Genomic DNA, 10,894 nt, shown 5'->3' with positions numbered 1-10,894 from the left:
CATATAAAAAAAATTGATTTATGGTCATCCCTGTTTCTAGGAAAGAACCCACATCGGGGAAAGTAGATTGAAAAGAAGGAAGGGAGGGAGACGCAGAGAGGTCAGAAAATAGGTTAGAAAGACATGCAAAAGGGTTAGGAGAAAGAAGGTGTTTTTGAGGTGATGATTTGGTCTGAGGAGGATGTTTTTTGTAAGTTTTTGGGATGACAGGTCTAGAGTGATGGACAGCGGGGAGGGCGAGGAGGTGGATGATTTTTTCTCTGGCCAAGAGGTTAGTTTTTGGTGAGGATTGGGCCAACCAAATATCTGAAGGGGGTGGAGGATCCTGATTTTCTACACTGTAGACATGAGTACAGAGAGGTGAGGAAGGAGGGGTTATGATGACACCAGCATCAGTGAAAATAACCGATGGGCGAGTTTTAAGGAGAGGAAGAGATGAAGCCAATTCATGAGGAGCTGAGGAAGGTCCAGAAGGGCTTGAGCAATCAGAGGGTTGAATGGTAGGAAGGGTAACTTCACTCGTAGCGATCATGGAGTTTTGTGATCCCAAGGCCCTTGGAGAAGAGCCATGATGACCAACAGTATTAGAAGAGGGAGAAGACTTCAAGAGCAGATTTTTGAGCTGATTGTCCAGCACAAGCCACAGTAGGATGGGGAACTTGTGAGGTCTTATTGGCTGGAGGAGGAGGAGGAGGTTTGAAGTGAGATGGTTTCCATTTAATAGATGGACAATGGCTTTCAAGGTGACCAATCTCCTTACAAGAGGGACAAATGGGTGGAGCCCAAGGATAATCAATGGTGACTGTGACTACTTCCCCATTATCCCTTTCACTTTCTCCACATTTTGGCAGTGGTTTGGTGCAGTCAACTCTACATTTGATGTGAGCTACATCAACTTCAAGCGGGTAACCAAGTAGATCTCCAACTCTACTGAGACCCTCTTACGTGTATAGATCAAAAGGTATGCCTTTGAAATGAGCCCATAATGGAATAGATGAGAATGAAGGTGGTTGAGAGGCTACTTTTGCAGACCATTGAGCAACATAGAACATGACATTACCAATATGCTTTAATTCTTGTTCAACAATTTTCTTTCTTAGGGTTTAGTTGGGAATCTTGACTAATATAGATCTTGACTCTGGGCCAGGTGAATTTCAAGCTTCATACCACGGCCCCAAATGTGGGTTAAGACACTTTGGACTTGAAAAAAAGCACTAGTTTTCCCTAAGAAAACACCGATAACAAAGTCTTGATGAAGATCTGCACCTTTTCGAAAAATAGAGTCAGGAATTTTGATACGAGGTGTGCCGTTAGCCGAGAAGCTTAGGTTAGCAATCTTCTTTAGCTTTTTATCTGTTGATTTTTGAAGTTATTTAGCATAGTTAGCAGGTAGCGGTGGAGAAGGAGACTGAGGGCCATTTTCTACCCTAACTGCAGTATATGTACCAGTGTGCGACGAAATGTCTGTTTTTTCCTATGGAGTAGAAGCAGTAGTGTTTGCTGATTCCAGCATAGTGACATCCTGCACAATGTTTGCAGGTAGAATATCTTTCATGGCATTTTTCTGAGCATCAGTGTTAAGGTTTTCAGCACTATCCATCGAAAATTTAAAGTTCGTATGTTCTTTTGAAACAGTAGTGACAGTAGCAACTTCTTCACTTGGGTGCAGCGAATGAACAAGAACCGAGTCAGAAACAAGGGTAGAAGAACCCAAAGAAGAAGATTTCACTAAGGAAAGATTCCAAAGAGAATGAAAGTTGGAAAAAGGAACAGAGTTGAAAGGGGGGGGGGGGATGGGGGAGAGGAGAGGAGAGGAGATGTGGGAATTTGGCTGTGTCAGGTCGGGGATGAGGTGGGTGAGGTAGTGGCCGGAGGGGTACTCCAACCATGGCGGCGGCGGTGAGGATAAGCTTTGGGAGTAGGGTTTGCACGGAAAGCGAGAAGCTAGAGAGAAAAAAGGTTTTTCTCACTGTGGTTTGTTACGTTGTTCTTTTCCATTATATATGTTTCGTTTCTAATCAACGTTGACTGGAGTATTATCTACTCTAGATGAAACACATTAACAAACTTGTAAGTTCAATGAATCAAGAAATTTAAAATGTCTTTTGTATAGTGTGTTTTCCTATTCTAGCATTGTATCTTTTCTTTTTAATTTTCTTTGGAGTTTCACAAAAAAAATATCATTGTATTAGTGATTTTTTTGAACAACCATAGCATAGTATGAAATATAACATTACAAAAAATAACATTTTTTCAATTAAGGGAAAACAATGTAATTACTAAAAATCATTATCATCTTACAATATTTTTTTGCTAGTACAACATATGAATCGTAATTATGTTCAGAAATGACATTTTTTCCGGTCAAAACTTTTTTTTGACGTGAATATAATAGATCCTTAATGAAAAATAATAATATAATAGATCCTTAACGAAAAATCTTTAATTCTCTAGGATAGCTATTTTTAAGTTTTTGTCACAAAGTAGTAATCAATGAAAAAAATGACTAAAATAAGTTTTACTAAGAGCATCTTCAAAAAGGAACTCTATTTTGAAGTTTCCAAAACTCTATATTTGAAGTTTAAAGGTGTTCTTCTCCAAAAGGAAAACTTTAAACTCAACTTCAAAACTATTTATATTTTATAATATGGTCCTTATATTTGTCATAACTAATTTGAATTCATAAAACTTTTGTAAATAACTAACACATATATAAACATATTACAACAATATTAATTATTAAAATATTTCATTAAATATAAAATTTTAAATAAAATAACTTAATTAATATTAAACTTAAAACAAAATAGAATATTATTTCATAAAATGATTTTCGTAATGCATATATGATCTATTAGTGCATTTCGAAGTAAAAATGGCTCTCCTCATTTTTACTTTGTAGATTACGAGCTAAAGGTTGTTGAAATCGGATAATATTGATACTAGTAAATACATTAGATCGGAACAAGAAAGTAAAAGAGAAATATAAAATATTGCTAAAAGACTAATTTTTTTCGATGATACTAATACTCGTGAATATATTTGATATGAACAAGAAAGAATTGTACGAAAAAAACATGAAAAACAACAACAACAACAACTAGGGGTGGGCACTTCGGTTATTTTCTCGGTTCGGTTCGGGTTCGGTTCGGTTTGGTTAGTTCGGTTCTAGTATTTTTCCAACCGAAGTAAACCATAGTTTGTTTGGTTCGGTTTGTGTTCGGTTTGGTTTGTATTCGGTTCGGTTTGTATTCAGTTCTTTTTTGGATCGGTTTAATTAGATTCTTCTTAGTTTAATTTTTCTAAGAGAAATTATGTTTTACAACATAAATTATGTAAACATAACAATTTATGTAAACATAACTATGTGAACTAAATTCAATATAAAACTGAAACAAAAACTTTTAAAAAGTCACAAAAATATATATAAGAATTAAAACAAATGAAAATTAACTAAAGTAAAAAAAAATCCAACATCATTAGTAATGTCTCTTATATCATCAAAATTAAAAAGCCTGCAATAAATGAAATATTTTAAATCAAATATTTTGATGATTACATATTAGGTTAGAAGAATATATGTTAATGAATAAAAATGGAAAATATGTGGTTTAGTATTAGAATTTTAGTATATTGGTATTACTAAATTTTTTAATTTAAATAACTACCAAAACACATCGGTTTCTCGGTTCGGTTCGGTTTAAAACCAAACCGAACCGAACCATTCGGGTTAGGGAAATCTTCAACCGAATGGTTTGAAATAGACTTTGGTTCGGTTTGAATCGGTTTCGGTTCGGTTGGTTCGGTTTGACTCGGTTCGGTTCGGTTTTTTTGCCCACCCCTAACAACAACCATCTTCAGTTACACAAAAAAAATTTGGACAATATTCGAAAATTTGAAGGTTTCGGATCAAACTGACCTGACTATTAGTGTTGTTGTAATATTTAAATTTGTGTAATAGTTATGTCTTCATATAATTTTTTAAAATCTTTTTGTTAAGTTTTTTTTGTATATTATTGTTGTCTAAATCTAGCTTAAAATATTTTAAATCTTATTTTAAAATTTTATTTAATTTTATGTGTAAAATTTAAAATATGTAAACAAAATTAAAATATTTATGAGATATAATTTTTTTAAGGATTAAAACAATAAAACATAAAATATTATGAATCATAAAAGTAATGTGTAATTATAGGGACCAAAATGCAAATAAAAATATAAAACTAGTGAAACTTCAAATATAAAATTTCGCTCCTCGAAACTGTCATTTAATTTATTTTTATGGTAAAAACTTAAAAAAAAATCTATAGTACCGAATTGTCGATAATAATAATATGATAAAAAGAAAAAGGAATGCGAAAGCGTTTAGAAAGAAAAGAAAAGAAAAGAAAATAACAAGGGGGGAGAGGAAGGAGGCAATGGAGGACGGCGAGATCGAGGAAGGAATGGTGACGGCGGATGAGTATCCGACGTCGGAAGCAGCGATGGAGACAGTAGCAACGCCGAGAGAGCCGGTGAAATCTCCACTGGAGTTGCTTCGAGAGAGCAAAACATCAGTGGAAGAAATCGTAGGGAGGATGCTCTCAATCAAAAAAGAAGGAAACAACAAATCCGAGATTCGAGAACTCCTCACCCAGATGTTCCTCAACTTCGTCAACCTCCGTCAGGTTTCTCTCTCACCACACTCTTCTCCTCATCTCCATCACGTGAAACTTAGGGTTTTCTTCTTCTCTTCGGCAGGCGAATCGCGCGATATTGACGGAGGAAGACAAAGTGAAGGCGGAGACGGAACGAGCGAAAGGCCCAGTCGATTTCACGACGCTGCAATTGCACAATCTCATGTACGAGAAGAGCCATTACGTCAAAGCTATTAAGGCTTGCAGAGATTTCAAATCCAAGTATCCAGACATCGATCTCGTTTCAGAAGAAGCTTTCTTTCGTGACGCTCCTGAAGATCAATCTGTTGCAACTGATACTTCCCGTCTTTTGATGCCCAAAAGGCTCAATTTTGAGCTTCATCAGGTTCGTTCATGTTCATGTTCATGTTCATCTACATTGAATGTTTTTTTTTTTTTTTTTTTGTGGAAGTGATTGTATGTTTATGTGTTTTTGATTCAGAGGAAAGAATTGTGTAAGCATCGAGCGAGATTGGAGCAAAAGAAGAAGAGTTTACTAGAAACCATTGCGGAGCGCAAGAAGTTTCTGTCAAGCCTTCCTCTACACCTCAAGTCTCTCAAGAAAGCATCCATTCCAGTTCAGAACCAGTTGGGTATACAGCACACCAAGAAACTGAAGCAGCATAGTTTAGCCGAGCTGCTTCCTCCTCCCCTTTATGTAATTTACTCTCAGCTTTTGGCACAAAAGGAAGCTTTTCAAGAGAGAATCGATTTGGAGCTACTTGGGAGCCTTAAGGATGCTCAAGCTTATGCCAGACAGCAATCTAATAAGGACTCTGGTAAGTTGTTGTAAGAAAATTTACTCTCTTCTGTGACTCAACCGAGAGGAAAGCTAATTTGGTGTTCTGATCTTTTAGGCATGTCGAGTAATAATACAGAGAATTCTAGGTTGGAGGATGATGGACCTGATGACGATGATGATGGACAAAGGAGAAGAAAGCGGCCTAAGAAAGTTACTAGCAAAGAAGGATCTGACAAGGCAGGATTATTATACCAAGTTCACCCTCTCAAAATTTTCCTTCACGTATATGATGATGAGACTCCTGATACGAAGTCCCTCAAGCTTGTTGTTCTCAAGTTTGAGTACTTTCTGAAGCTGAATGTTGTATGTGTTGGCGTTGAAGGCTCTCCAGATGGACCAGAGAAGAATATATTCTCTAACTTATTCCCTGATGACGCTGGACTTGAGCCACCTCATCAGGTAAACTTTGTTTTTTCGTTTTAAGTTTTTTTTCTTACATGTGACTTTTGACGACTTTATATTATCAAAGTACATACCCACTTGTCTTGGTATGGTATGCAGTCAACCAAGCTCATTCTTGGTGATGGTCAAGTGTTTGATGAGAACAGAACTTCAAGGCCTTATAAATGGGCACAACATTTGGCGGGGATTGATATCTTACCTGAAGTGTCACCTATTTTATTCGGCCAAGATACTCCTGATAACGTTGACACTGCTAAAAGTGATGCGTCTGTACCTGATCTCTCACTGTATCGCCAGCAGCATAGGGTGGAAACAGTGCTGCAAAGAATACGCTCACGGAAAAAAGCGCATCTGGCTCTTGCGTGAGTCCCCCCCACTCTATATGTTTTTCATTTTGGTTAAAAAAACTATGAGAAAATTCTAGAAAACCATGATAATCGTAAGTGCGTCAGGCATATGCTTAGTATGCTTTAATAGCTGTTTTTCTAGATAACTTGGCTGTCAATACCCTTTGTAGCAAGGTCAACTAGCTTTCATGGGTAACTATTTCTGTTGATATGTTAATTTCATTGAATACCTTTTTATACTTCTACTGGCTTTACAGGGAGCAGCTTGATATGCTTATGAAGCACGAGTTGCCTGCTGTGAACTGCGAAGACGCTCCATGGGCATTGCATAAAGCTCTGTGTGCTTTGGATTCCTGGTTACAGATTCGATCTTCAGCTAGTAAGTCGTGCTCTCTGACTCTGAGTAGTGTGGAACAAGTTCCAGAACCTATGGAAATCGATGGGGATAGAAGATCTCTTTCTGGTAAGGAAGATGTTGAAAGTATTCGGGAAGACGGAGAACTTCCTTCTTTGGTCACAGCTACAGCTTTGATAACAACCAGCTCTGATCAAACCCCATCAAAAGTATCTAGTCTAGCAAGGTCTAGGCAGTTGGCTTTGATGACAAAGAACCTGGATTCTCCAATTAGCAGTAAAGGAAAGTCACCGAGTTTCAAAAAGTATGAAGATGATTTGGATCTTGTTTTGGATGATGATAGTGAAGTAGATGAGCCAGCTGGGAAAAACGAAGCGCGTGTTGAAGCGTTGGGCTCTGTGAAAGCTGATAATTCATGGGTAGATTATGGTGCAAGGGAGTTTGCACTTGTCTTCTCCAGGAAAACAGATGATGGAAAATTGTGGAAGTTAGAAGCAACGGTACATATTCTAAAAACACTATATTCCTTTTATATTTTTCTTCCTCAAAAGTTTTAAAATTGATTTGTATTTGCAGGTCCAGATTAGCATGGAGTATCCTCTTAGACCTCCTTTCTTTTCTCTGTCTCTCCATACTTCTTCTGGAAATGACAACTGGACAAGTGAGAGCGATCATTACAACGAACTGCGTGCTATGGAAGCAGAGGTAAACAGTATACCAATTTTTACTCGATGAAACCAACAGTGCTAGCTTCTTAACCTTTTCTTGGTTGTATCAGGTGAACCTTCATATGTTGAAGATTGTACCTTCAGATCAAGAAAATTATCTCATATCTCATCAGATCAGATGCTTGGCAATGTTGTTCGACTATTACATGGACGACCCATCCAAAAGAGGAACAGCCACAAGTGTGGTTGATGTCGGTTTGTGCAAGCCTGTAGACGGTAAGCTTCTTGTGAGATCATTCAGAGGCAGAGATCACCGGAAAATGATCTCATGGAAGGATAGGGGATGTGCCTCGGGTTATCCATGTTAGAGATTACATCGCCACTCATTTCTCTATATTATGTTTCCCTGCTGTTACAAACAAAGCTTTTTAAGATAACAATTTTTGTCCTGCCCGGTTCCACATTCTATATTATTGTTGGTATGATGGATCATGGAACAGTTTTTATTATTGGTTTAGGGAACATGAACAAGAAAGATCCAATGATGGATAAGTTTTCAAGTCACTTATGTGATCCAATGTGGTAAACGGTGCGATCAAGAGACTCACACTGGTTGTATGCCTTGTTGTGAATTCATCTGATTATCTGGACGAGGTTAAATAGATTTAATTTGCTCGACTCTTGGCTATTGATGTATGAGCAAGTATGAGTAGGAGAAAGTCTTAACCTATGATTGGGAAACCAAAATGTGATAAGTGTTTGGAAAATTTATTGGGAAGCTTTTCAAGTCTGCAAAGCCCAACTGACATCTCTATTTAAAACGGATTTGATACATACTTTCGTTTTTAGATTACTATTATATTCTTATAAAAATAAAGCAATGTCACTAATTATTATCTGTCTCTGGGTAATAGTAGATTTTTGATACGTCCCTAAACCATGACAATCATATGATCGTCTAACGGTACCCAAAAAAACAATGTCACAGCGACTTATAAATAGTAGCTAATTTGGTCATAAATAAGCAGAAACATAATATGAAGAACACACAAATTTATAAGGTATAATCCTCGAACCCCTACTACTGATCACTGAATGTTCGATTTCGTTCTCCTCAGCCGTTTCCTGGATCCGTTAGTTATCTCTTTCCCCTGTTACCAATTTAGATAACTAAAGTTAGAACAAAGTTTTAAAGCTTTAAATTACTAATCTTTTTTAGTCTAATTATTATTTTTATTTAAAACAAAACCCACTTTGACATCCCTGAAGTAAAATAAGATGTATTACAAACATATATAGTTTGATAAATTACATGAACAAACACACCCAAAAGTGCAAACCGAAAAAGTGAGTATAAGTTATATAGATTACCAGTTTGGTTTGCATTTCCGACATAATTTTTGCCTGTCGATCATTAAAAAGTTGTCGTGAAAAAGTATTAGGGAAGCAAATGTAGACGTGTTCTTCGTAACATTTGCATATGTAAATGCAAATGTTATGACATTGTTACTTACCTGGTTTTTTAGTAGCTCATGATTCTCTTTCCTTAACTTTTCAGCTTCAGCTTCAAGCTCCATAGTTTGAAGCTATAAAAGCAAAACGATAAGGTTTGCTGTATTAACATAATCAAACAATCAAGACGTGTATATAAGAAGATGTCAAACTTCTTTTTTTTTACCATCTTTCGAGCTCGTGATCGTGCTGCTGATTCACGGTTCTTTATCTTTCTCCTGTGTGTTTTCTCCACTAGTTTCTTCTCCGCGGCAATGCCATTGTTCCTGTTCCTATCCCTCACGCTATTACTTACAGTAGTGGTGAATGTAAACGGTGATACTATTGATGAACCAGCATTAATCTTCGGTATCCCATCTAATACTGGAAATGGCGTAATTTGAGAACATACTTCTACACCCATGGCTCCACCAGGAGCTGGTGCAACGCTTTGGACCAAAGTTACGTTATTTTCATGGTTACTTTTGTCTCCAGTTTCCATGTAACTATCTCTTATACCATGAGCATTAACCTGGTCACTCGTAAATGCGACGTGTGTTCCATAACCATAACCATGTGGTTTCGACATGATAGGTTGTTGCGGTTGAAACGGGTTATGTTGTTTTTGTTCTTGTCCAGACGTAGACCCATTCACATTTGTATTCAAATAAGGACCATGAATTATATTACTTGGAACAGTATTAATATTGCCCAGCACATCAGAAACCACTGGTTTCTGCTGAAACTCCACACTCAAACTTGTGTTTGGAATACCCGAAATCGATGATGGGTGATGAATGGCCACAGCACGGGTTAAAAATTGTTCCAGAGTGATATCTCCTAAAGTTGGCTGCTTCTGAATCTGAGGAATGTTTGTTCTTCCTCCATCATTGCTGGGGTGTTGTTCTTCCTCTGTGATATATTTCCAAACTTCATCAACAGTCTTTTGGCTAAGTATTCTAGGCAGAGTTATTGACCCTTGCCTCTGTAATCCCTCGTTCACACCGTTAGTTGGAACTACGCCTTGTGTTCCTTCAGCACTATATATACTCATAAGCAATTCTTCCATGTTCATTGACCCATAATCTTTTCCTAAGTTGTTCTGAATCTGGTCTAGTGTCCTTGAGTATAGTGATCCTTGTTGGCTCAAAGGAGCACTAACCGGTAGTCTGCTCATCGCTCCCCGCGGACCAGTCCCCATGGTTTTAAAATTCCAGTTATTATCCATTTTGGCAGAATCCAATCAAATGATATCACCTGCTATATATCAGAGTTTAGTAATGAATATAATTTTTAGAGAAAAAACTTCAATAAGAGAAAAGATGTCTACGGCCTTAGAAAACGATTTTACCTTGAAATGTAAGAGTTTTTGCGATCAGAGCACCGCCGTCCCAGAAACTAACTCTGTAGTATCAGATCAGATCATACAAAACAATAAGAAAAATAAGAGTCCAAAACCCATTTGTAAAAATAGAGGTAGACCCAAATTTATGCAACAAACAAGAATCTTTTTCTCACAAGATTCAGTGAATCAAAAGGTAACATGCAATAATAATAAAAAAAACTAATTTTAGTAAGCACTTCAGCCAAATGAAGTAAGAAATCTGGCCATAAACTGCATAACTAAATTAAAAAGGCAATATAAGGAACAAATATTCTCACTTCATTTTATGTTTATTAGTTATAAAAGTTACTCTGTCAAGATAAGAACGATTTAGATCAGTAGATAATTTAGTAAGTTAAATTTCATACTTTGAACATGCACTACTAAAAAATGTTTACCTAAATCATTTTTTTTAAATAAAAGATGATTAAGAAAAAGATCTCTCAGTAATCTAACTAATTTTAATATATATTTTTAATATATATCTCTATATTATTTGAGAATTCAGTATTTTATGTGTCGCACTCTCATTAAATTTCAGAATGTTTAATTACATAAAAACCATTCATGAATTAAAATAATTATATCTATTTGTCATTATTAAAAAATAATTTAATTTTCTTTTTAAATGATTTTTAGCTAACTTTATAATTATAGTTTACTTTTATTTATATTTTACTAAAAGACATATAATAAAAAGGAAATATTTACTAAATTTAAAACATATATTTTTAATACATAAAAGTGATTTCATATGAAACGTATATTA

At 36.0% G+C, this 10,894-nt stretch overlaps 2 protein-coding genes across 2 annotated transcripts; one reads left to right on the top strand and one right to left on the bottom strand.

Moving 5' to 3' along the window:
• Positions 1 to 4,352: 4,352 nt before the first annotated feature.
• LOC106396401 (THO complex subunit 5B) lies at positions 4,353 to 7,814 on the top strand. The gene is made up of 8 exons (XM_013836779.3): positions 4,353 to 4,667; positions 4,741 to 5,022; positions 5,119 to 5,455; positions 5,534 to 5,877; positions 5,980 to 6,242; positions 6,485 to 7,082; positions 7,159 to 7,287; positions 7,361 to 7,814. Exons 1-8 carry the CDS (start codon positions 4,419 to 4,421, stop codon positions 7,616 to 7,618), a joined length of 2,460 nt encoding a protein of 819 aa, XP_013692233.2. The 5' UTR covers positions 4,353 to 4,418; the 3' UTR covers positions 7,619 to 7,814.
• A 38-nt stretch (positions 7,815 to 7,852) lies between these two features.
• On the bottom strand, positions 7,853 to 10,188 carry LOC106395791 (ABSCISIC ACID-INSENSITIVE 5-like protein 8). Its single transcript, XM_013836149.3, has 5 exons — positions 10,093 to 10,188; positions 8,929 to 9,998; positions 8,765 to 8,836; positions 8,622 to 8,654; positions 7,853 to 8,401 (listed from the first exon to the last, which is right to left on the bottom strand). The coding sequence occupies exons 2-5, from the start codon at positions 9,967 to 9,969 to the stop codon at positions 8,339 to 8,341; spliced, it is 1,209 nt and encodes a 402-aa protein (XP_013691603.2). The 5' UTR covers positions 9,970 to 9,998; positions 10,093 to 10,188; the 3' UTR covers positions 7,853 to 8,338.
• Positions 10,189 to 10,894: the final 706 nt, after the last annotated feature.

The sequence above is a fragment of the Brassica napus genome, chromosome C4 (genome assembly GCF_020379485.1).
Source record: "Brassica napus cultivar Da-Ae chromosome C4, Da-Ae, whole genome shotgun sequence".
Lineage (NCBI taxonomy): Eukaryota > Viridiplantae > Streptophyta > Magnoliopsida > Brassicales > Brassicaceae > Brassica > Brassica napus.
This window is presented reverse-complemented; position numbering and strand designations above follow the sequence as displayed.

What these genes read in the sequence shown, in the direction of transcription:
- LOC106396401 (XM_013836779.3), top strand. Translation starts at nt 4,419, where the DNA reads ATGGAGGACGGCGAGATCGAGGAAGGAATGGTGACGGCGGATGAGTAT. An exon ending in ACTTCGTCAACCTCCGTCAG is followed by an intron (nt 4,668 to 4,740) that starts GTTTCTCTCTCA and finishes TCTCTTCGGCAG; the next exon opens with GCGAATCGCGCGATATTGAC. An exon ending in TGTGGAAGTTAGAAGCAACG is followed by an intron (nt 7,083 to 7,158) that starts GTACATATTCTA and finishes TTGTATTTGCAG; the next exon opens with GTCCAGATTAGCATGGAGTA.
- LOC106395791 (XM_013836149.3), bottom strand. Translation starts at nt 9,969, where the DNA reads ATGGATAATAACTGGAATTTTAAAACCATGGGGACTGGTCCGCGGGGA. An exon ending in ATGAGCTACTAAAAAACCAG is followed by an intron (nt 8,655 to 8,764) that starts GTAAGTAACAAT and finishes AATGATCGACAG; the next exon opens with GCAAAAATTATGTCGGAAAT. An exon ending in CGGAAATGCAAACCAAACTG is followed by an intron (nt 8,402 to 8,621) that starts GTAATCTATATA and finishes AATTGGTAACAG; the next exon opens with GGGAAAGAGATAACTAACGG.